Source organism: Nyctibius grandis, chromosome 19 (assembly GCF_013368605.1).
Source record: "Nyctibius grandis isolate bNycGra1 chromosome 19, bNycGra1.pri, whole genome shotgun sequence".
Taxonomy (NCBI): Eukaryota; Metazoa; Chordata; class Aves; order Nyctibiiformes; family Nyctibiidae; genus Nyctibius; species Nyctibius grandis.
Window position 1 is genome coordinate 8341559 of NC_090676.1, and position 26308 is coordinate 8367866.

The 26308-nt window shown below is 39.9% G+C and overlaps 1 protein-coding gene across 9 annotated transcripts in view; it reads left to right on the plus strand.

Moving 5' to 3' along the window:
* The window catches only part of RIPOR3 (RIPOR family member 3), a 52885-nt gene that overhangs the window by 16148 nt on the left and 10429 nt on the right, over positions 1 to 26308 (plus strand). For 7 of the 9 annotated variants that reach the window (XM_068416382.1, XM_068416386.1, XM_068416378.1 and 4 more), the window contains 11 exons: positions 4985 to 5113; positions 9073 to 9219; positions 12446 to 12524; positions 13278 to 13301; positions 13435 to 13488; positions 14222 to 14371; positions 14895 to 14958; positions 15360 to 15403; positions 16078 to 16203; positions 18350 to 18495; positions 25385 to 25514. In XM_068416382.1, coding sequence (XP_068272483.1) covers positions 5013 to 5113; positions 9073 to 9219; positions 12446 to 12524; positions 13278 to 13301; positions 13435 to 13488; positions 14222 to 14371; positions 14895 to 14958; positions 15360 to 15403; positions 16078 to 16203; positions 18350 to 18495; positions 25385 to 25514 — 1065 coding nt within the window. In that variant the 5' untranslated portion in view covers positions 4985 to 5012. Of the gene's footprint in view, positions 1 to 4984; positions 5114 to 9072; positions 9220 to 12445; positions 12525 to 13277; positions 13302 to 13434; positions 13489 to 14221; positions 14372 to 14894; positions 14959 to 15359; positions 15404 to 16077; positions 16204 to 18349; positions 18496 to 25384; positions 25515 to 26308 lie in introns of those variants that run through there. The other 2 variants (XM_068416383.1, XM_068416385.1) reach the window with 2 other exon arrangements.

Consider the following 26308-nt stretch of genomic DNA (forward strand, 5'->3'; position numbering starts at 1 on the left):
GTTAGTTAATTCCATTGTTCCTGAGTTTTGAAATAAATGAGAGGAAGAAAAATAATTGTGATTGTATCAATGTGATGGTAGACAAATGTAGCCCAGTTTGCAAAATCAGTCTTAAATTTGACTTACGCTAGAAATTTTCTGGTGTAATTATGTTGGGGTTGTCTTTTCACCTATTAAGTGTTTGCAATATATATTTCTGTCAGCTAAAACCCTAATACAGATGCAATTATAGCAGCAAAGGTTATTGTGGTGGAGTTTATAATAAATTCAGGGAAGTGAAATGAGTAACAGCACCTTTGACTGAAGGTTTTTTTTGAAACAGCGGATGATTAGTTGGAATCACAGGTCTTTTCTAGAGTCAGTCAGTCCAGAGAATGTTTCTAAAGTCCCTAAATATTAATCTACTTAATCACTACTGATTTTTGTTGCATATAGTGAAAATTGAGTTTCAGTGGAGATGGTATAAAGCCAATAGACATTCATGGCAAATTTGTTTGGCTGTCATGGAGCTGAAGTAAATTTTATAAAACCACGCTCTAAAAAGACATAGATTCTAGGTGGCAACCCTACAATAAAATCTGTGTACTATGCTATGCAGAAATCCACCTACTAAGAGGATTTTCCATATAGACACAAATATAAGCGACATAATTTAGGGTCAAGGCTGCACTCCCTCCAATAAAATGTTGAGCACATCTGATACTGAGGAAAGGGTGATGTTGTGATAATACAAAAATGAAATCAACTCTGATCGGTTTCCACAACTAGAAGATAGACTGGCTCTATTGTTCTTCCCAGTAAAGCTAATGTAATACTTAACAACAATCTAAAAATGTAAGGAGAAAGTTAGCATCAAGCGATGTAAGACAAATTGTCACGATCACGTAATGTATCCAGAATCACAAACATGATCCTAAGACATTGAAGTGATTGACGTTTGTTAGTTTGTGTTCAGTCATTGTGTTTATATTTTATAGTGACTAATAATTTACTTGGTTTCAAACTGGTTGTTTTTTTTGTTAGGCAGCCGTGGCTTGCTGAAGCCAGTGAACAGCAGGTACTGACGTACTAGTGAGATATGTAGCCGCTTGTTGCCTACCCTATCAACTTGATGTGTGTGTCCACAATTAGCTGATGGAAACAGAAGTCTGGTACAGTTTTTGAAGACACACAACTATAAGCAAGTGTGTGTCTCCTAATCAACTGGTCATACACAATTGCAACACCATAAATTTTAAGGAGACATGAGTACCTTACTCTGGCAATAGTTCACGAAGTTCAAGTGAACCTCTTGGAGATACTAAAAGAAAAAACATGGCTACTAATTTAAAGTACAAAACACAAGCAGAAATATTTTGCAAGAAGTCAGTGAGTCATATTTTCCTCATAAAATTGTTGAAACCATTGTGCCCAGAAACAATTAAATATGTGACTAGGGCTGGAAAAGTTTAGCCATAAACACAAACAGACACTAGCTTTTTGTTTGTAGAGGATGAAGGTCATTTGGCTTGAGGAATATCCTAATACTAACAGAGATGAAGCAGAACATGCAGTTTGAGTGTACTCACTGCTGCATAGAAGCTCAAATGTTTGCCCTTACATGCCCGGATGCTTGGTAACACTGAAGGTTAAACGCTAATTGTCTATTATGGCAAATCAGTGGCACATCATTGAAATAGGGACAAACAAACATACTCCTTTAATTTGAAAAAAATACTCTTTTGATTTATATTAAAAATACATTTCTGAGACCTGAAGTCTCAGTCTTCCAAAATTGCACGTATTAAAATGTTTGAGTAGATTAGTACCTGGCAGTTTGGAGGTCTGTTTAAGACTCACAAACTTTATAAGACTTTTTCAAGACCCCTTGTTTTTTCCAGTAGTTCGGTGTTTCTATTGCCCCTGGCAATAGTCTCCTTCATTTTGTCCTGATATTTTTGCACTCTACATATGCCAGTCCCTAGCTAGCTACCGTGTTCACGTTTTGTGCTTTCTGGGAAGATTACAAGTGAGGAAGGACCTCTGCTCCCCAGGGTGTAAGCCCTGTATTTATGAGATTTGGAGACATTGGCCTACACAGCAGAGGTTACACAGGTTGGAAGACAGATTTGAACTCAGCTTTGTCGGGGGTCCTTATCTGATTTATTTCTAGCCTAAAGGGAGACTTGAATTTGAGATGTGTCCAGATGCTTTTTCTCAGGGGCAGTTTTAATGTAGCTCAGCACTTTTATACAGACACTCTGGCTAGCAAAACCTTCTGTTTAAACAACTGCATTTATAAATCTTTCTTACAAATAAAATGTTGTCTTGACATCCTACTTATGGTCTTCTACTCAGAAGTGTGAAATGAGCTGTAAGATTTCTAGGTCACTACAAAAAATGTGTGTACCAAGAGGTATTTGACTTTGTCAACGTTATCTCAAAGTAAGAAAGATAACCCCTTTAATGGTGCTTTTCTAACATTAGTTAGATTCTCTTCGTTCTTATAAGAGGGAACTGTGAAAATGTGCTTGTGAATTGCTTTTGAGTGTAGCTATGCATTACAGCAGAACGTGACACGGTCAGTGGCCTCGAGGACTGAGCTTTCTGCAGTTAAAAAAAACAAACAATCCATGAGAATTTTTAAATGCTTATGGCTATGGGCAAGTGAGGTCCAATTCATCTCTCATTTCTACTAATTTGCAACAGTGTATCTTCTTGAAGTCCAGAATTGTATTTGATTTATAAAAACGTGTGTGGCAGCAGAATCAAGTCTAGGCAACTTAAGCAATTTATTTCTTTCACCCAACTGAGTTTTGGGGGTCTGTATGTTTCCAAGTTAATCCTTCACATCTAGAGTTCAGTACCACACGTTTGTGCTTCGGGAGTCTTCTCATCATTTCCCACTTTCTGTTCCTTGTCAAAGATCTGCCTGGTTTTGTTTGTTTCATATTTATATGCTTCAAAGGCTTTCGGCCTCATGCTATGCAGGCTTTAGGAGTCCTATAAAATTAGACAAGGTTTTCCTGCACTTTCTTCCTCCCTTTTACTCATGAACTAACTTTCCCAGGTTAGAGAGCTGACAAATAGATCCTGGGAATCTGGCTTAGCCTTGATGAGGGATGTGGTCAATAACCATGAGGCTATTCCTTTTATTTCTTCCTTTAACAGCTTGTTATGCAATTACATTTTTCAGTAAGTTGCATGTTTTTTTCAGTCTAATGATCCTTTTGATGGGGTGACTGTTCACAGACTTATAAGCATCTGAAAACTAGAGGAAAGAATGGAAAATATTTTGAAACTTCAGCTGTGTTGTGATGCAAGTACCATCTCTGATTAAGGGTGTTAAGGAGGCTTCCTTTCAAAGCAAGGGAACGTAAGTGCTGTACAGTTTGATTAAAAGGTGATTAAGATGCACGTAAATTTTTCCATGTAACGGATTTCTATTGATACTACTGAAGCTGTGGAGTCATGTGGACTTTGATGCACTGAGACACAAAATACCTAGCCATGCCCAACACCTCTTTTGACAAACTAGGAAGCTTGCAAAGCAGGTAGCTGTTTGGCTCAACTTTATAATTTTCATATCTCATTCTAAAATCTTTTGCCTGTTTTATCACAGATGTATTCGTGAGCTTGGGCCAGCCGGTAGAGCAGGCAAAGAAATGGGAGTCTTACACCTCAGTCCAGGGATCTGACTGAGCCGCTTTAAGGAAATAGTCAGCTCTCACTGCAGGATCTCTGCTTGTGGAAATCCATGACAACCCTTGTTACTGCTTTGATAGATAATGACACCTAAAGCATAGTCACTTGCAGTAATTCCCTGTACTTGTAGACTAGCCCAGACTTAGCAAAACACTCTCAAATCTCACCCCTCTTGGGAAGTATAGTTCAACCATTCAGTTCTTTATATGCAGTCTGGAAGAGCATTGAGTTAGGTTGCTCTCCAAGTTAGTGGCAGAGCCAGGAAAAGAGTCTTATCCTGACATTTCTGGGCTTCTAGTCTGACTAATTGTAGCCATGCTGGGGGGATAATGTCAGGCATAGGGGTTGAGTGCAGATGTTTCTTTCCAGTATCTACTCTGATAGATTAAGAGCTCACTGTTCTTCAGAGCACATTCTGTAATGTAGGATAAACTTTTGCATGGAGCATCTCCATGTAGAGCTCTTTATTGGAGTTTGTACTTCTCTCTACAATTCAATGCTCCAGCTTTTTGTTTTACTCAGTTTTACTCAGTTGTGGTGTTTACATTACACCAGCTTGAGGGGGGAAGGAAGGGAATTTTTCTGTATATTAACTGTCTGGGTGATTTTCTACAGCTGCTTTGAAGGATATGTCTGTTACTTATATTGTAACTTGGATTCTATAGACATATGGCAGAGAACACAATTCTCCAGAAAGCAAAAGAGTTTGACTGATGGAAAGCAGAAAAGAGCCATCCAAGAGAAATCCCACCAGAGGAGGAGCATGAACCTGAAATTTACTGTTGAAACCAGACTTTTGCTTTGGGCTTAAGTACCACACTCAGCCAGTTCTACCATTGACTTCAGCGTGGCTCTGCACAGATGCAAGGAACTGCTTTTTGGACCTGACTAAGTCTGGAGCTTAAGTATTGTTCTGGCATCCATGCTGATTTGGAAATACACTGGTTGGCCTGAACTCCTTAAGCAGTGGGACAATTAACAGGGTTTTTTAAAAAATCAGAAATGTAGGGAGCCTGTGGATGTAGGCTGTTGTGGCTTTTACAGAGTGAGTTTGTAAAATCAATCAGAAATTGAAGAGGGCACGAGAGATTTCATTTTAGGCTGTTCAGTCCCTTATTAATTGTATTGTGGATGGCAACAGAGGAAACAGGTATAGCAGACAAGTCTTTTTTTTCTATTTAATCTACTGTCTGTTGTTCTGACTTTCCATTTCCATGCAGCTCAGCACTTGCAGCAGCACAGGTCTAAGCCTGAACTGCCAAGAAGGTTTTGACTCATCTATTTTTCTGTTTTATTTCAGAAGCTGATAGACTTACTGACTGGCAATCATGTCGGTCAAACTCACATTTGTCTCTCCTGGTGATGGGGGTGGTATCAGCAGGAGTTGTTCCTTCACTGGATTCAGCACTGTGCAAAGCAGAAAATTAGCGTAAGTAACACAAAAAGAAGAGCGCCTGATGGTTTGGGCACTAGACATTAGGTACTGTGAATGTATTTTTTAACCTCAGGCATCTATGTGTAGAAGTTGTTCCCTATTTGTTATTTAAGACTATTGAGTGTTGTCATGGTTCACTGATAAATAGCTATACTTCACACCATACTATCTTTCTACTGTACACACTGTACCTCAGAGATGGCTGGATTTCAGACATTATGTATCAGCTTGTTAATAGTGTTCTCTTCTAGAAAAATGAAGTGCTGTGACCCTTCCTGCTAGCAGCCTAGTAGTAACTGATGTTTTCTGACTAAAACCTTGTGAATAGTTACAGTTATTAAAAATCTCATAGACCTTTAAAAAGATGGGGATGTTAATGGTGAATCCTGGCAAAATGTGTAACTGAACCCAACTCAAGTTCTCCTGGAGTTATGTCAGCAGAGCAGCATTACATGAGAGGAAGGGCTGCTTTCTGGCAATGCCACAAACGAGAGGAAGGGAGGAGTACAAAGAGGCCAAGAAGGCCGCTGCAAATTCGCTGCTATCAGTAACAGGTCTATAGTGTAGCCAAGGTTGCAGTCCAGTCTTCCAGTTTTCAGTGAAGAGCTGTAATTGCTGAACCATCCTGCACTGTTTTTCCCTTTTTGCTTATCATAAATTGTCGTGTGGCATTGCTCTATGTAGGTAACTGTGCAGCTTTTTCACTAGAAGTGCTTTTGTTCTTTTTCTGAATGTGGTGATCCCCGTATAGCCTGTCGAGTGCTTTTAGAAGTTATGATATATAAGTGGAAAATTAATATAATCTCTGACTGCCAATGCATGCTAGAGTAATAAGAAAGTGAATCATTTAGCAGTATCATATAGAAGTATTGGAAATTATGCCTCTGAAGGTATTGTACTCAAAAAAAATCCTATTGTGTATCAGTAAAATACCTGACTTGTCATAAAATATATTTTCAAAGAATCAATGACTGAATTAACCTTTTAGTTAAACACAGCATGGTAAAGTATGAGCAAAAATGAAATTCCAGCATGATTGTGATGCAATCAAGAAGTCTTTACATATGAATAAATTAATTTGTTGTAGAAGCTGAAAAATAATATTACATCTAGCAAAGATCGGACATCTAGAATCACACCAATCGCTAAGATCTTGAGAAAAACACTGTCAATAAATTATATAAACAGACTTGAGCTCAAGTACATAGTGGGAGTTCTAGCAGGGAAAGGATCTACCAGGAAAACTGTTGAACAGCTGTTTCTCCAACAAAGCTACAGTCCAGCAGGGTAAGAATGCTCCAAACAGAAGAGTTCATATATCCCTTAAGATTATTCTGTTACTTTTAGCTGCAAAGGTTTTCTAACCAAATGTCTCTCTTTATGCAATTTTATGATGTTGCTTTTCATTATTTAAGTGTTTAGACAGACAGTTTTGTTCAGGAATCACTGCAATAAGAAAAATCTGTCTACTAGATACTCAATCACAGCCCAGTGAACACCCGAGAGCCTTCCCCAGCATAGTGAAGAAAGTTTTTAATCAGCCCTTCCTGACTTATCTCTCCCTCAGGCTCTGTTGCAAAACAGCGGGAGATTGCAGGGGCCCTATGCAAGGTCTGTCCAAAGGATGACACACAAATCAGGTCCACATGGAGATTCTTAAGCAGATGCTAAATATACTTTTGCATTTCTTTAGCAGCTTCCTTTTGAGGCTCTCAGTCAGACACGCTATTTAATTTCTCCTCACAATGGTCTCCACAGGAAGTAAATATTATTACTGTTATCTATGAAGTGGGAAATCTGATACTTAAATTATTAAGTTCACAAGGGAAAGCAGCAACATAGCATGTAGCTTTTAGCTACTGTCCCTGAAGGCCCACATCAGCCTCTTAACTTTTCTATGAAATGTATGAAAATGGGGTTCTTAACATCAGTGCGCTGAGTACATATTGGCTACATCAGCTGGGAGGAGATACTGAGGAAAACAGTGAGTTTTAAATCCCAGCCTATCTGTTTGCAGTGCTTAGATGCTATACTTTAGCTGAAGGGAAATGATTTTCTGAATTTAGGATTTGCAGTTCAAAACTCGGAAGGTAAATATCAAAGTCCTTTCCTTTTCAGAAATAAACAACACCCAAGAGTAATTTGGGCTTTTTAATTTCAAAAGATAGAATTATCTGATATCGTCCATATGGTATTTTGCTAATTAGAGTACTCATCTAAAGCATGGAACTGGATGCTATTTCCTGCTTTGCATGAAAGAATTTTAAGTGATAATCCTTCTAGGAGACTCTTTCAACTGCTCTTATTGGCTAGACTGTCCCTTCCAGTGTTATTCCTGTTGATTCCACTTTGCATGGAATACTCAAAGATTCTTTATCTTAAGAAAGAAAACAATATCAATGTAAGGTTCTAATTTAACAGTTGTGTTCCTCATTATAGGTAACCTGAGTTCCAAATAGTTTGGTTAATTAATACTTTATGTTAGGCCATTGTAAAAAACTAGGATAATCATTGGGATGAAAAAAATAAATATCCAGTAATGTTTGGCAACACCTAATTTTATCAGATTTTTTGCAGATTGTATGTCAAAAAATAGAGTTAAGTGGAAATTTAGCTCCAGGATAATTAAAGTAGCTACTCAAAGGTTTCTATAATAGGACTGAGGACAGCTCTCAGGTGTGTTGGGCCTAGGATTTAATCACCCAGCTCAATAATCTTGTTAGGCCTTCAGTCACATGCCTAGAACTTAAAAGGCAGTTAGCCAGTGACTAAGTATTAAACCTGTTGAAGTTCATAATTTCTCCAGGTGAGATGAATTTAGGATGGAGATTGTAGAGAAGGTGGAAAGCTTCTCTGAGAGCAACCAGTTGGTTTGGCTTGGTGGAATGGGAAGCTACTTTAGGTAATGTTATTTTAGAGGCTTGACTTATGAAACTATATAAAAATAACTAAGACATAGAGGTAAGCCAGGCAGGGATCTGGCAATGTGAAAGAATCATTTGCAGAGAATTCGTTTTCTGGTTTAAATCTCGTGGGTGTATATAACTAATGGCTAGGGGTGTTCTAACTCCTTAGGTTAGTATAAAAAATCCTGTGTGGGGGACTTCTGTTAGAAGCAATATTTAATTTTGGTTTTGCAGTTGCTTTTAAAAGTGAGGTGTTAGACACTGAAAAAACACCTGATAATTATATCTTGTATGCAGTCTGGGCTTGGTAGCTTGCTCTTCTAGAACGTAGTAAGGCTCTAAGCTATCATTTAAATGGATGGTGAATGCAGCCAAAGAAATAGCCATTTCTAAAGGCCTTTTATGTTAGCTGTATCAGTTAGACCTTGAGCACATCAAAAGTTTGTTGCCTTGTTTTCATGAATTGTAGCTGAGAGTTAGAATGGGAATGTCCTTGTCCTGCAGCATGACTTACTTGACTAGCTCTGTAGTTGACTCAACAACTGGTGTGAATGTGCACACAGAAGGAGGGTCTTAGCTAGCTGCCACGCATGTCTGTTAAGATAATTGCTTAAAAAGTATGAACGTTATCTTGTTATTAACTTGTTGTAAAAAAAGAGTTTTTCTTGCTCAGTGCCTCCTCCACCTTCCCAAAGAAGTGGGGACCTGCACAATTTTCCTTTATTTAAAAAGGATAAAAGAGAACCACTATGCTTCTCAGAGTCTGTGCCAGGCTTGGAGAAGGAGATGTTTCTTATTGAAATTATTATTGTTGAAGTCATAAAAAACTTGCAGCTTTTCTGCACTGGATATTTAGGGCTGGGCCTTAACTTTCTCATGTTATCTGTGAAAGTATTCTCAGTGTGTCCAAGAGCTTAGTTCCTTTGAGTGAAGGTATATGGCATTGAGCATATAACTTGTAGCCTGGAAGCTTTGTGGGTTAGGCGTCTCTCTTCTCCCACGTGATGGGGTTTGCATCTTTCCCATATTTCTTTTGTCTTTCTACAGAAAGTCTCTCAGCAGAAGTTCAGTGAGATCAAGAATGTCATTGAAATCCCCCAAGGCTTATAATTCCCTGCAGAAGGGAGCAGTCATCTGGGATCCAAAGCCACTGCAGGTGAAGAAAATTTTTGAAGCTTTGAAGAAAGGACTTAAGTAAGGACTTTTTAAATATTGTAATTTGCCTTACCTAGTCATGCTGCTTAAGTCTGTGTATCACTGTTCTCTGTCTATGTCTGGCATCTCTAAACATATGTAGTGACTTTCCCAGACACTGGCTTGGGACCTTGTAAAACAAGTTTCATCCACTCTCAGACAGTCTGCTTGCAAACAAAGTCCTCTGATGTTTTGGTTTGTTCCTAGTTTGTTACACTTCTCTAAAGTCAGTGACAGGTAGAACTCTGTGGGGAGATTTTTACATCTCTTGAGGAGCAACTAAGCTCTCTTGAGGAAGGGAGGCTTTGAGACCATGCAGGGTGGCAGGCAGGAAGTCTGCAGATCAGGAAGAGACTTGGATAGGGATGGGACAGCCAGACCTGGGGGGGGATTGGCAGAAAGTTTCTGGAGAGGGAGCTGTGTTGACTTCGCTTTGACTCAAAAAGCTGACTTAAAACCACGTCCGAAAGCGAGGGTGTGCCCTGCAAGGACACAGTGGGGAGGCTGGTTCATAAACCATTTCTATTCTCTATATGCTAATTAGAGAAGAGTTAGAGAATTAGATATTCTAGTGGGGGGTTTTTGTTTATTTTTTCTTTTAATAGAATTAAACTCTGGAGTTCAAAAGTCGTCTTTCATCTCTGGGTGGCTTGTTGTAAGGGAAAGGTCTAAGTAGATCCACCTGAAAACTTCAGCTGACTTGAGGTGATGAGACAGAGCTGTCCTTCTTCTTATGGCAATGTAAATACCATTATCTTGCTATAAACACAGCATTATTTCAGAGCTTTATTATGGTTGACCACACAGTCAATGTTGCATTAGTACAGACTTGAGTGAAAAGGCTAAAGACCAGTTTTGCACATTGTCTCAGTCTGTCGGATGCGAGGTGTATACAGCAGACGTAACAGAGATCAAAGGGATGGGCTGGCAATCTGAATTTAGGGTGTTCTGGCTTTGAGGAAGCTGTCAGTTACCTCACAGAAATGCTGATATTATTAAATGGCAATTAAAACATGGATGAGCTTGCTCTGTTGGTATTATAGACCAGAATGGAAGTGGTGGTAAGTGCTGTTTGCCTCCATCAGTGATTGAAACTGATCAACCTTTAACTGAGTCCTCAAATCTTACTATATAAAAATACATACTAAATCGTTACAGTTCATGTTGATGGGTCTAGTCTAATATCATAGGAAGTTCATTTACACCCTGAAGCTACTCTCGGAAGATGAAATACCTTTCCTTGGATTTGTAAACCCTGCAGCTCTTTCTGCTGGCATCCTACTAACAGTTCCCTCACGTATGTTGCTGCTGTCCTCAGAATTTTGCTACTGTATTAATTATGATCATAGTTTGTTTGCTTAAGCAAGGAACATAAAACACACTGTAATAATACATTGTAAACTCAGAGGTGTCACATTTTTGTTCCAATAGAAGACTATAAAGTCTTAGCCCTAAAAATATCAGTCAATGTCTTATTAGTGGATTTAGATTTAAAACAAATAATGAAACCAAATGTTTTTGCAGAGTTTAGAATTTACCAGACCTTAGGGAGGAGAAACCATAAAGCGGATCAGAATTTGTTCCCAGTTCTGCAGGGAATGCCATATGATCAGACTCCTGCCAAAACTGAGGAGCTAACTAATTGACTAAAGTAACCTACAGAAAACAACTGTATCAAATAGCAATGCAAGGTCCAAATTTTAAGCAGATGCAGACTAAGTCCACTTGGTGCTGGAGTGACTTGAATTTTTAGTACAGAACATGTTTTACGTGCCTGTTTCTTTATAGCTATAGCAAATAACTCTTTATTCTGTTAACCATCTGGGCACCATTCCATCAAGCTGGCAATTCTAACATACTTAAATCTAAAAGTGATGAAGCTCTGCTAAGAGGAAAGTGAACCCTTTTCTGCCCCCAGCCTTGGCTACTTCTGCACTGAGCTGTTAATAGGCAAGTGTAAAGAGTGGACAGCTGAGTGCTGGAGCCACTGGGTGTCTTGGAGGAACTGGTTTTGTAACAGTAAGAAAATGAAATGCATCAAAGCAAATGTGAAGAAGTGCAGCTGTCTAAAATGAAGTTATTTTGACTTGTCAGAGACTGTGTCTTATAATGTAGTACTTACCAGGTGACTCTTGTTCCCTTTTAAGCATAAGAGGAAAAAGCTACCTAAGTCTGCTCTGTAATAAAAGCAAAGATGGAAGAAGATGGTCTTGGCAGAATAGTTTAAGGCCCTGTGGGAACTCCTAAGGGACAATGCTTGCATGCAAGCAACTCTATAGAAGCCAAGTGGCACCAAGTGCTTCACACCTTGCAAAATAGTTCCCATTCTGGAAAAAGTAATGGTTACGTTAAGAAATTGTCTAGCATACTAATATAGGTGGTATTCAGCTCTGTTTGCTAAAACGCTGAATGACATGTGCCCTGCCTTACATGTGGAGTACTTCTATGAGCTTGATTTTGTAGTGCAAGTGTTCCATGTTGCAATCCTTTGACTTTGTAAAATTGAGTTGGTTGATGAATTCTTATTCCTCGGTAGCTGTAAGAAGAGACTTGCTCAGGAAACGAAGTGGTTTTCTTCCTTACAGAAAAGGTTCCAGAAGGCTAAACAGGAATAGCTAGAGAAATCTGAAAAGAAGATCTGTGAGCTGAGTTATGGGTGTGTTAGAACTTGCTGTTCTCCTCCTACATCCCTCCTTTCCTCTTGCCTTTAGTAGTACTTCCAGCTCTACTGTCTTGTGTTGTTTTGCCCCACATTTCCAGAATAAATCTTATCTTTCACTTGAATGATCTAGTTTAGATTAAGGGAAACAAGAAATAGTGAATGTCTGAGTGCAGTGTGTGCATGTGTACATGTACATACCTTATGCAGCAGTGGTGGCCTTCTTGAGTTGCACGGTAGCATTCCACATCTTGGAGGAGTAAAAAGGATTCAGGAGGATACCTAATGTACACACCTTTCAATGTTAGGTACCAGTAACCAGCATCTGCTGGCACTCATTGTGTACAGATGCTCCTCTAGGAGTGACTTTGCATTTAGGACAAATATTTGTCTATGGAAACCACCCTTTCTCATCTGTTGACCCATGTTCACATCTCTAGAGAGGAAGACAAGAGGTGTCTTCTAGAGAAGGAAGTTGCTTTGTAACGTTCTGCTGAAAAATTCTTTGGAGAGTTGTTATAATGAATGTCCCGGAAGAAGGTAACACTGGGTTTTCTTCCTACGCAGTGAATACTTGGAAGCACATCAGGCTGAATTGGATTATCTCTCTGGTCGACACAAAGATACAAAAAGGAACTCCAGATTGGTAAGATGCTTTGAATGTCAAATACTTAAATGACTTCAAAAATAAAGTTACAAAAGTAGATGCTCTCTCACATCTGGGACTCCCAGGGGTTTTCCAGTTAAAGCACTGAGGTGAGATCCATCAAGGCATCACAGTCAGAAATTTACCAAGCAAGTTAGCTCTCGATGCGAGAATTAAACTTGGGATTTGTCATTTTCAGTATCCAGCAGTGTTCTTCAGATCATGTTCCTTTACTGGGATGGTATCTCCATGTGTCTTTTTAGTGATCCATGTTCAAACCTGACTCTGTATGGACACAAATGGTGATAAAGATTGGGCTTTGTTTTCCATAGCTGGTGAATGTGTTCTAGCAACATAGATTCTGTCATGTTTATGACTCCCTAAAAGTACCTTCAGCAACAATGTTAATGAAAACACAACTTGCAGATCCAACTTTGCCTTTCATTTGGGAAATAATAGCTAGATTAAAAAAAAATCAGAAACTCCTGTGTACCATGACCAAGTCCTTGTTAGAGCTGGTGGCAAGATTCTTACAGTCTCATGTTAAGTATCTGTGAAAACAAACCAACCAACCGTGCACAGAAAATGAAACTACTTCTAAAAATGTTGGACTGTCTCCTTGTGGTAAACAATGCATCTTAATTTAGTGTAACTTAAGATATGCATAGTGACTCTTGCAGTAAATATGAAAGTATCATTAATATGTACAAATGTACATGCTCTCCTGATCAGCCTGTGCTATTTCTCTTTCAGGCTTTCTACTATGACCTGGATAAGGTAAGACTTGTGAGCATGAGATGAAATGTTGCGAATAGAGAAAACTTGATGATGTGTTTACTGTGTTACTTAAAGACAAGTTTAGGAAATAATTTCTAAAGTCCTTCCCCCCTCTCTTTCCCCTCTTCAAAAGCAAATCCGCTTTGTGGAGAGATACATCAGAAAACTGGAGTTTCACATAAGCAAGGTAAGGAGTTTTATCTCTTGTATATGTAAGGCTTACACTGCTAGATAAGCAAACTATCAAAATAGAAAATACTTTTATTATAATTAATCTGAAGAGGAATAATGCTGCGTACTTTCTGAAAGCTGTAACCACTCTTTTTACAGGAGGAGGGGATTATTATTTATTTTCTTGAATGGCTCTATTCAGGCTAAATGTTGGGCGCAACCCAACCTGAGTTTGCCTGTGAAACCAGTTTGCATACTCTGCCAGTTTATTCAGAAAATGCTGCTGTGGGAAGACTTGCAAGTTCTCCCTGCTTCCCACAAGGGGCCAGACAGGCAGTTCTGTAGAGTGCATGTCTGTTATCTGCCCTCTGCTTCCAAAGGAATCAAATCTCTCCTCTGATATAACTAAAGATACAGGTGTTTTAATCTCTATTGAGGGAATAGGTTTCCTGCTCCCCAACTAATTTTTCCTTGAACAAAGTGTTATTCTACTCTTTGTCTTCTAGTCTGATAACAGCAGAGCAAATTATTTCTCACTATCCTATGCTTTTTTTTCAGGAATGTCTGCAAACTGTTGCATTCTAATCAGTCTGTAAAATGCAGAAGTTGCACCCTTCTGCAGTACTATGATAATGGGATTTGGTTGGGTTTTTTTGCCAGGAAAGACTGATGATGTTCCTTTCCAAAACTTATTAAAACTATACCAGGGTAATTCTTGTTCATTCTTCCCCCACGCTCAAATCTTAAAGGTAGAAGAACTCTATGAAGCTTACTGTATCCAGTGCAGACTACGAGATGGGGCCACTAATATGAAACATGCCTTTTCCTTGTCTCCTTCCACCAAAGCATCCAGAGAGAGCCTAGTGGAGCTTTACAAGAACTTCCAAGAGTGCACAGAGGTAGGAAATAGTACACACATGTAACGAAGACCTGACTGTTCCTTAGCAAAAAAAAGTACAAGGACTTGCTGCTAGCTTTTTTTTTTAATGGTGTGGATTAAAAACTTAGCATGTGAATGAAATACAGGTACATAACGTGAACTGAAGCTTGTGAGATAAATACCTTGCAGGCAAAACTCTTGAGTTCTATACTCTTCTTTTGCTCCTGCTCAACTTGGCTTCATGCATTCATGAAGACAAGTGAAAGTCCTTTGAATTTCTGCTTTAGTACTGGGGTCCATTATGACTTCCACTGGAAGTAAGGGGATGAGAATTAAATAATGAATAAGCTATACTATTTTTACAAAACAAGCAGTGGAAGGTAACTGACAGTGAACTGCTCAAGCAGTTCCACTCTTCTGTGGAGCCAGAAGTCCTTTAAAGCCAAAGTCCTTTGAAGATGAGATAAAAAACTGGCATGTATGGGAAGGTAGCTACTCTGCACTGCTTTTCAGTCATAGTGACTGTTCAGTCTTTCTTCTAGGACATGTGCTTTATAGAAGGGGCATTGGAGGTCCATTTGGGAGAGTTTCACTTGAAGATGAAAGGTATGTTCCTTTCTTCTTTCCTTCAAGACTCATCAGTTGATTTTGGGTTTCCTGTAGCAATCATCTGATCCATTGAGAGTCCATTTATTCAATGTCAGTTGCTTCCACTGGCTTTCTGGATCAGACCCTGAACAGAGCTTTGACAAACTTCTGTTTGCTTCAGTGCTGTAAAACAGGTCTGCAATCATATTTTATTTTTGAGTACAAAAGCTGACAAGCTTTCTTTCCTCAGCCCAATTAAAGTTTGTCCTTCTGAGTGTTTTGGGCTAGTGACATAGCTTCTGCACAGAGTTAAGTGCAAGGGGGTGTTAGCCAGAGTGTCACGTCACTTATTGCAAGCTGAGGCTTTGGGGGACATTGTAAGACTCTACAAGTGTTAGCAGTTTTCCTTCTCTTTTCAGGGTTGGTGGGCTTTGCACGTCTCTGCCCGGGGGACCAGTATGAGGTGCAGTATACAGCAATTCATTTTGTCCTTTATTTTACTGCTGTGAGTAGAGGAACAGGAGAGCAAGGGTGCAACGTGTACAAGGGGAGCAGGAAACAGACTGATAAAACTGTGCGCCCTTCTGATGAGAAGGGTGCTTTGGCACATTCGCTAGTTACTCTGCCCTCTGAGACTGAAGAGTGAAAGATGTGATTCAAGTGTTATGGGAGGATTTAAAAGATGGCAGTGATTATCTATCAAAACCAACATGTCAGGTCTTTGTCTTCAAAGTTGCCCTGGAATCAAGTAACAGTTGCTGCCTGTTTCTTGGAAGATTGCCCTTGGCATGATTTGAATGCATCTTAGTGTCTTACTGAGTTGCTCTCCTACTTCTAACAGTTCCAAATGAATTCCAGTGTGCCTTTTATTTCAGTACCACTGCACTTGCTATGCAATGTAGTTTTGCAGTTCTTCTAGAACGGGTGGGATGTGTCATTTGGCACTGAGTTAAGGTGTTAAAACCAGCAACTTGAATTCCTGCCTCCAATCTTCTAGCTTTATCCGAGTTCCTAAATGTATAGTGATCAAAGGAATGGCTTTGCCTATGCGGTACTGGAACAGTGTGAGGCCTATGGACTGAAGGGAACATTCTGGGATATGTTGACCCAACATCCTGTTTATTTCATGGTTTCTAGGTGTTTGTGCGACTGGGGCGCCAAAAATGGAGGTTGAAAGGCAAGATTGAGACTGATGACAGCCAAACATGGGATGAGGAAGAAAAGATTTTTATACCCAATCTCCATGAAAAGTTTGAAATCAAGGTGTGGTGTATAATGGTTGGATTGGAATCAGTGGGTTAACAGGTCTTCTGCCATGCTACTTACCTGTTAGGCTACCAAGTGTTTGTCAAAATTCTTAAGTAGTTTTCTTTTCTTAGCCATGTAAAAATGGCAGTTAATCAATGTTCTGCTTACTGAACAGACATCTACTTCTGTTTTTCCTTTGCTCCTGGCACTCCTAACTCTATTAGTGTAACTGCTTTCCCACGTTCTGGTATATGTGGTGTCTTTTTTTTTTTTAAAAAAAAGGGAAAAAAAGAAAAAATATCTGGGGTTTTCTGGGGTGAAGTCTAGATGTAGACACAAAAAGATGTGTATGTATATATTATATCACCCATGTGGAATATTAAGTACCTGGAGTTCTGTTCTCTATTGAAAAAAGAGAAATATGTATATGGAAAACATACCATTGCACATGTGTATGTTTTGAATGTGTAGTTCAAATGTCCCTTTATCTGGGTGTACTGCAGGTTCTTTTGTCATGTTTTACTCCAGAGATGCTCCATATCTGCGAAGAATCGATGGCACTTATATGCTGGTACAAACTGTCTGTACTTTATAACTTTATTTAGAGTTCTGACACTTTTCTTAAAGTGCTTTGGAAGAGGTCATATCTTTAATAGTAGGGGACCAGTGCTACTGGCCTGTGATACGTAGATGACACATTGTGTGTACACCTTGGAAGAGGCTTGTAGTTTTTGTAGACCCTTGTGCAGCTGCCACTGGCATTGGTTCTGGCGCTTACCTAGCATGTGGAGTTAATCCTTAAATAGCATTTCCACTGTAGTCTGGCATCTTTCATGGGCTGGACTCTGCAGCATGACTCCTGTCAACCTAAAAGGAGCTGAGATTGAAGGCTGTGCTGGATCCTATTCTGCTAGGAAACTGTGCCAGTGCAGGGATTTAGGTTCTGGCAGCTGTGTTAAAGCAGCCATTGCAATGTTCCCCTCCTATCTGGCAGCAAGAACTGGGTTACATAGGAGAGACTCTTTGGTGCGTTGCCAGCACAGCCTTTGGAAATGTGCTTCTAATGCATTTTTTTGCTGCCACTGCACAATGAAGATCAGGTGAGAGGCTGTTTCCCCATAATAGTTGTAAAAACTTGTACTACTTTGTATGACAATGATAGTTTTACTATTTTTGTCAGCTTATGAAAGTCTACTGACTAATGTTTTCCACACCCTCCTGCTCTTTCCACTTTGTACTTAATGATCTTCACCCAGTACCAATACACAGCAGGTTTAAAAAAAAAAAAAAAATAATTTGAGAAGTGCCAAAGAGTGTTCTAAGAGGACCCTAGCAACAAAACTTTTTCTAGCTCTTAAAGGAGAGGTAGGCATGTAACTAGTTCCCAAAGTGGACTTTAGACACTTGTGCTAAAGTTCTGTGCTGAGTCTGATGCTCTGTGTGGTTCTAGAACAATTTGATCTTCAATTGGAAGTATGTTTTTATAGCAAATGTTTGATCTGATTTTTTTTTTTTAAGTAGCTGAAGAAGCAAAATGCCAGGCTGGAAAAAACCCAGGCCTGTAACTGCATTGATTACAAACTTGGAGCTACCTTCAGAGCTAGAGGAAAGAACTGACACTTACAACTTCTGATTTTGGTCCACAGCTGAGCTCAGGACAGTTAGAAAGGTCACAGTGGATGCAGACAGTTGTGCTTCCAGATCCTTTAGGCAATTGAGAGCTGAAAAAGTCTAGTGTAGGCAGGCTAATGTGCTTCTCTGTAATATATATATTTTATGACAGTGGTGTTCTAATATGTAGGCAAGCTAGACTCTGTACTATAGATGACAACTACTTGTATATATACCAGATCTAGAATTTCCGAATTTCAGACTAATTTTTCTTAAAATCACAGTCTACCAAATTCTCTTGTCAGAAGTGCTGTACAGCTCTGTCTCTCCACAACTCATAGAACTCCTTTCTTCTTTGCTAGCCATCTATGGCATATTCCTTGTGGGGATATTGGCTCACAACAGTTTCGGAGCCCAGAATTGAGTATCAAGGCTTTAAGTTTGTTGCGGGCCTCGGAGCAGATCTGAACCTGGGGTGCTCTTCTTTCCATACACATGACTTAGGATTGTCTGGTAAGATGAAAATGGATATGCTTGTCTGTCCCTGCAGGTGACAGAGCTGCGAGGACTGGCCACTATTCTAGTTGGTGTCGTGACATGTGACAGCATAAACTTCTTCACAACCAAGCCGCAGGCAATCATTGTGGATATAACTGAACTGGGCACCATCAAGCTACAGCTGGAGGTCCTCTGGAAGTAAGTACAGCTTCAAATGAAAAAAGCTGGAGCTAAGCATTTGAAATAAATGTAAGGCCTCTAAGTATGTCACTTAGTAGCATTCAACATCACAGTCCTCTTTCTATTCGCAGAGCAGGTGCAGGGTAGATAGCAGCCACATGCTCCTCACAGCAACCCCAGCTACTGTGCCTCATCTCTGACGCTGTGGGACCAACACTCAGGGAGGGGGGAAGGGGCAGAAGCTGTTTCTGTGACCTTGCAGTTCTCTGTGTTGATGTTACTAGAGCCATGGCTAGCCACATTAACTGACTATAGGCTTTTACTTAGCTTACTACTCTTCAGAATGAGCATTCAAGTCTAGCTCCAAGCAATGCATGTACATCCATAAAACAGGAACAATAATCTTAAAGACGATGAAATGAAATGGAAAATAGCAGCTTCTGGGCACAATGAAAAAGTATGTAGTTGAAATTTTATGACAATCACTGTTACCAGGCTATAACTTGGTAAAAATGAAGCTTTCCCAAAGACTTAGCACCTTCGTGTTTGCACTATGATTACAGTTATCGATATAAGGCCTGTTTGTGCACTACAGGGAAGCTTGGTTACAGATGCACTTTTAAAATAGCTGAGTATTTTCATGGTGCCTGTGATTTGTTAAATTGCTTTATAATTTAAATTTGTGAATTGATTTTTGTAGTGGATTACTGATGTTATTAAAAGAAAATTCTCAATTTTGTGGATGCTGCACTGGAACTTCTTCCTCACTCTAGACATACTGCCATAGATTTTTGAGGTAGTACTATTTTTTCTGCTGTATGGGACTGTTGGTCCATACTGAGAGTCTTGTCTATAACAAATCAAAACTTTTTAACCTGTTTCCATTTACTGCTGTCCAAGGGTCAAATCCAGCCATTTTAGCGAAGTGCCCAATTAAACAATGAGCACTCTTCACTTGTACTTTTTCCTATGGCTCACTGCAGTCCTTAGTTCTTGCCAACCTAATATGGCAGAGGCATGTGAACACACCTTCATGGTAAGGACCTTCTTGAAGGGCCACTTTGTGATGGCTTGTGGATCTAGGTGCTCTTCAGGAAAAGCAGAAACTGAACAATGTTTAGATCAGGAAGGGCTGGGAGCTATGTCTTGCAGGCCAGGCTCACCTGTGGCTCAGCCTTATACAGCTCTTCTTCTCTGGCCATGCTGATTTCTTGTTTTCTTAAAAATTATCCCAAAATAAAAAATCTTGTATGTGTTGAATGTGTGGTGTGCCAAATGTGCACAGGAGCCAAACAGATCTTTCAGTAAGAGAAAAGTTTCCCTGCCCTTAGGGTAAAGTAGCCAAATGTATTTTACAATCAGACTTGATTTTTCAGGTCTTAATACTCTGTTTCTATTTTTAATTACTTTTGGAAGCATCGTTTGACTTAAACCTTGTCACAGTCTTTAAAACCACCAATAGGAGAAATGCCACAAAGGTTTTTTGTTGCAATTACTGTTCAAGTGTCGATAAACAGTTTTCAGGTTGCTTTTCTGGGTTGGGGAAAGAAAAGCTTTATTTAATCAACATACTATTTTCTGAATGTTTTTTGTGTATGCTGTGGTTCTTGACATTTATTGTTGACTTGTACATGCAGTTGTACTCAGAAACATGAGTCTTGGCAACAGCATCTGAAAATTATTTTCAAACACACACATTCCTCTAAGTCAATGAGGAATAAACTTACACAGCAGAGTTTTGCCCACACCTGTTGTTTATGACACTTTTTCCTCTTGAGATCTAACAATGGGCGTTAGTATATGTTTTGTTTTGGTGTGGTGCTGCAGCTGCTTTGAGACTTTTGAGGCCTCTGTTTCTTACTTGAGAAGCTGAGCCACTAATTAGTTGGGTAACAAAGCGTCATTCCAGAAGCTTGCTGTGATCTTGCATTATATGCTCTATGAAACTTCCTCTTACTCATGCCAAGTTACGTAGGTATTCCCATTTGAATCTGAAAGCAGAAACATTCATGGTAGAGTCATTGAAGCTAATATATATATATATTTTTTAAGTAAAAGTAGCTCTTAGGCCTTTTAAATGAAGGCACATTAAAGTATCCTGTTGTTTGATATTCACATGTCAAGGTATTGGGGAAGGAAGGAGAGAAAAGGGGTAACAGGGGGATATATAGGCTGTTACATATCCTTAGCAAAGTCTGATGCCTTAATTTGTCATCTCTCACCCTGTAACAAACACATGCCACCAAAACTTTCATTGGCTTTAATCTAGATGTTGAATGATCAAAAGCTCTATATGCAGTTTTGGAGCAGAAAGGAACCCTCTGCTTACAGAGATGCTTTTCTTATAAGGGACGTCCTTTTTCCCTATGACTTCAAGCCAGACACCTTAAGAAGCTACACTTGTGCAGTGAGGGAGACATACTTCCTTTACTGAACTGGGTATAAAATCTGTTTTTGCAGATGGCACATTTGTAGTTGAGTGTGGAAGAGATCCCTTCTGCTTTCTTGTTAACCCACACAAATGGCATCTAACAGATTCACTTTATTACTTTTGCTGGATCTACTTGCTTGCCTTTCCTCACCGTCAATAACTTGCATAAATAATTATGCACATAAGTTGTTCTTCCAAAAGGACCATATGAGGAAAACACCTTCCTGTTCTGGGATATTGCATAGTTTCTCAGATAACAACAGCCTAAATCTCCAAAGCAAATTATATTTGTGACTAAATTTTCTAAAAAAAAATATGATTTAAATTATGTTGACGATTGTTGCAGTAGCTTGCAGCTCAGAGCATAGCTTTTGATGGGCAAGATGAGCACTTCTATGGCATTTGGGACAACCATCACCCACCTTTTAGAGTTGGCAACAGCTGGGCTGGGAGCAGGGTTAGTGGTGATGCGTTTTCTTTGGGAGTTAATCCCCACTTGGAATTTTTCAGCATATGAGAAAACTCTGGCTGCATGTCTCTGCTGTGTTTAAGTTTTGTGAAATGCGTTGGTATCCTACCAAGTGGATTCTCCAGAGCACTTCTGGCAGGCTCCTCCTCTTTGACAGCCTGTTTGCTGAAGCTGTTTACAGAAAAGAGAAGCTGTGTGGTGATAGCTCAGGGTGTTTCTATTTTCAAAGGCAGAGCACTCAAAATAACAGCTGCTTTTTTCTTTGATTTAAGAATGATGAAACAAATCCAGCTGATTTGCCCAGACTTCCCTGAGAGGCAAGCTTTCAATCTAGACCTGCTTTGTGAGAAATCCAAGGGTAGATCACTCTTCCACTTCTAAATGTGTCTTTTCTTTAAATAGGCCACTAGTCTTCTGGGCCCTAACAAAAGTTCCTTCCACTCCTTTATAGATTATGCCATGAGGAGCGCGAATGAGCTTGGGCCTGTTGCAGAACAGCTTCGTTGGCCAGTTTGGCAGAACACTTTGCTTTTTTTGCCAACCTAAACAGCAGTCTGAATTCTGTCTCTCACATGAAGGACAAAGAGAAAGCCTGTATTCTCTTTTCAGACCTTCAGTTAGCACCCCGTACTGGGATCTAAGGGTACCAGCCAGCCAGAACTATTCTTGTAATTTGTGCCCGCTTTGAGCCTGTGCTTGCCTGTCTCGCAAGGGTTCATGGAGTAGGAGGAAAAAAACCTTAAGGGAGAATAAAAAAGGAAAGTCTGTGTCTTTGGATACATACCTACTGACAGTCTTGCTCTTATAGATGAAAACTTATGTGAACAAGTAGTTATTCATGCATATCTCTTAAGGCAGCAGTCCATCAGTGCATCTCTGCTTTTGATGGAAGTGTTGTTTCATAGCTTAGTCTTGTGATAAGCTGTACTAACCTTGAAACTGGTGCTTATTGTGCTTTAGTGGGTAGGAGAAACCTAACAACAATCACACTGTTAAAATTGCATGGGCATCTTTACCTGTGTTCAATAGGGAAAAAAAGAAATCTCATGATTAACAACGAGTCCAGTCCAGTTGACCAGATTGCGGTGTGGTTTGTTTTTGGTTTTTTTTTTTTTTGTGTTAATGCAAGTCTGGATTCACAGGCTTGGTAGTGGGATTCAGACAGGTCTATCCACAAAGAGCCCTTCTGGCCGGGTGGTATTTAATACACGGAGGGACTGGACAGACGGGGAGTGATTAGCGCACAGTCTTGGCAGTGGGAGAAAGGAATGCAGGTCCTCTGGGGCTGAAGACTGAAATGAGTTCAGCTCTTATATGCTCTACCTGATTACTTATGTTCCTCTGAGAACATAAACCAGGAAGTGTCCTCCTTATACCCAACAGGAAAATGCAGCAGGGTGAGGGAAATGGTAGAAATCTCGAGTATTTCATCCCTCCACAGGTTTGGTGATTATGACAATATCTCACTGGGAATCCACGTTCAGTGCTGGCAAGGCCAAGGCGCCTCTGAATGTGTGCAGATGCAAAGCTTCTGATGTCATGGGAGGTTCAATCTAGGAAACATGAGCTCTGATGAATTGTAAACCCCTTCAAGGTCAGGCTGGGCATGTGTGTTTTGGACGTGAACACTGCATCCTGCAGTGGTGCTAAGGGAAGCTGAAGGAGAGTTATGTGCTGCATTTACATTGGCCTTAACAATGGTGGCATTGTAGTGTTGTGCATTTAATGCCAATGTTGTAAGTAGTCACAATGAAAGGCCAACGTGTTTGGCAATATAGAAATAGAATGGGGACAACAGAGATGATCAGAGAAGTGGGGCCACTTCCATTTTTTTAATAGAATTATTCAGTCTTTAAAAGGTGTTGATGGGTAATACTGCACAGGCATATAGATGTTCGCTGTGGGGAATGTGGAAAGGAAAGGATTAGCCACCATTTCTCTCAGTACAGCCATAGAGACCCCTCCAAGTCAAAGTACTTGTTCCACAACATAAAGTTAAATAATGAAATTTCTGCATGCTTTTGACCTACACAGAGATTTTGTGTCAATGGTTTCAGGAAGTGACTAGACAAACTAAGGAGAAGTGTGTGACAATTAAAGGCAATAGTCTGTTTGCAAAGTCTGGTGCATGACAGATCTAAGCTATGGATTGCCTCAAATTTGAGTATGTGTCTGGGGAATGCCTACTATATTTGACTTATTTCCTATGGTTTCCCCTGAATATCCCCTACTGGCTTCTGTCAATGTCAAGGTGCTGGGAGAAATGGATTCATAGATCTGTCCCAGTATGATGTTTTGTTTGCTGTACAAATGTGGAACAAGATGAGGGATCATGCCCAAAGAGCTTGCAATCAAGAGATAATAGATGCTTTAGAGCAGACTTCATTCTTTTCTTCACCCTTCGCTTTGCTCTCTTAACTTGTCATCTGGCAGTAACAGGGAGTGTGTGCTTGTTTGGAGGGCAGCTGAATAGCTGTGTTTTGCTAGAGCATTTTAGTCCTTGTCAAAGAGGCAAAACAGATTTAGCTTATTATTCCTGTCCCTTTCCTCCAAAGTATCATTTTGCATTACTGCATTGCTATATTAAAAGCTAAAAATGAAAAATCTGAGGAATGGATCCCTGTGACTCTTAAGAAATGCCATGGGTGGGAGTAATTTGCTTCCATCAGTAAACATAGGCTTTGGCTAAAAGGCTCTTACTGTCAGAAACTCGATTTATTTTCCGCACAGTGAGACAATGCAGATGGTTGTTAATGTGACTTCATGGAACTGGCCTGTTAGATGAACCCCAGCTGGGTGACACTGGTTAATTTAGCCAATTAACCTGTATTAGGCGAGCTCACAGAGCGTTACCTCCATGCTGAGGGAGACAGGGGTGTGTTGCACTGCAGGATGCTGTTGAGAATTGTCCCTGTGCAACATGAGAAGCTGGAGAGAATTGGAGCTCTGCTTTTCAACTTTTGCTAGAGAGCAGAAGTTCATTTCCCTGTAATTGATTAGTCCTAATTATTGTTTGGATCTTTTCAGACTTCTAGTGGTTCTATATTGTACAGCTAAATGCAGCTGACTTTATCCTACTGTTTGGTCATTATATTCATATCTATGAGATTACACATTTGTTACAAACATTCACTTTTTTTCAAAATGCCAGTGCTTAAGTGGAAAACATACTTTCTTTTGGTGCCATGAGGCATATCAGTAGGGAACAAAAGTAACATGCGGAGGAAAAAAACAAACTTGCTTTCCTTAACTTTAAATATGTTTTCCCTCTCCTGGTTAGCTGAGTTGCATTTTGGGAGACAGTTTGTCCACGTTTCCTTAGACTGCGTTGCAAAGAGGTTGGGAAACTAATGGCTGTGATGTAGTAGGTAATTAGGAAGTCGTTAGAGCAGGGCTTGTCAAACTCTTGTAGACCATAGCCCGTGTCCTCTGGGGCTGTAACTGGGCTCATCCATGACTATATGAACACATAACTTGGCATATACCACTGCAGAAGCTTCCTCTGCCAGCCAAAGGAGTTCATTATTGATATTTGAAGGATGATGAAGTGTTTTTTTAGTGGCTTTTCCAGGTGGTGTGTGCTCTGCAAGAGGGAAATCAATGACAGTTTTCCTTTATTACATGTGTTCTATTGGGTATGGTGTACGTCTCGCTAGCTGCCCAGTGACTGTCAGCAAGCAGCCTATGCTGCACTTGCCAGCACCGGTGTCTGTGTAGGACATTGCAGGAGGACGGAGAGCACTTTTGGCCTGTTGGACTCTTCTTCCAAAGACACTGGCACAGGTCTCTGTCTAAAGGGTGTTGAGAATTCTGTGTAAGTTCTTTCTCTGCACCTCTTTCTCTGCTGGTGCAATCAAAATATTATTCAGAGAGGCAGTCTCTCTTTCCTTTTGTTCCCTGTGTTTACTAAATATCACAGTTCAAATTCTAACAGCTGTTCCTGCTGCTAAACATTTCTGTGTTTTCTGGTCTTACTGACACCTAGGCCTTTATGTCTTCTGCTACAGCCCCTTTGACACAGAGAACCTGTTTTTGTCACCTGGAACCACTGCCAAGTTTTCTGTGGGTAGCAGGAAGAGCTCTTTATACAACTGGACCCCACCAAATACTCCCAGCTTCAGAGAGAAATACTACCTGGTGAGTATGCCAAGGAAAGCAAAATGCAAAGCACAGACCTAGGACTTGATTTTTGGATTAGATTAGGCTATTGGAGGACACACTCAGAAATGCAAAAGCATAGCACTCCAAGGCCATTGCAGTTTAGTTTGGGGCTTCGTTATTTTTTTTTTTCTCCTAACCCCTATTCTTTTGAGTTCCATTTTAGATTTTGTAAAAGGAAAAAAACCCTGCCAGATATTCATCTTGGCAGGCAGAACGGTAGGGGTGTGGGCATCTGCTCTGATAGTCTATGGTGGGAATCAAACTAGGAACCAATCTGTCTCTGTAGCCGTGGAGGAGAATGGTGCCTTAGAGGTGCTATGTGAAACAAGCCTTCCTCTTCCTCAACCCCACTTTTTGCCAAGTGTAGCTCGGAGGAATAGAAAACCCTGTCTTCTTTCTCATTCATTCAAGAGGGTTTTATTTTAGTGGTTGTTTTACATGATCCTGTTAATTCTGCCATACATCTGAAATACTGATAACATCACGTATCTGTTCCCCTAACATCAGGTCTAAGTCAGGTTTGGCATTGCCTCACCAAGGCAGCAGAATATGTAGTTTTCAGAAAGGTTTATTATTTGTACAGGGTAGGCTGGACTCTTAAAAGTGAACATTTCCTTTATCCACTACATTCACATCCTGTTCTGAGCTGATGTAACATGAAATCTGCTTGGCAAGGTTTTTTTTTTTTTCAAGAAATAATTTTTTTAGCTGTCTTGATAACCTTCATCTGAAAGATCTAAAGCACAGTTACTACTGCTCCACTTAGTTCA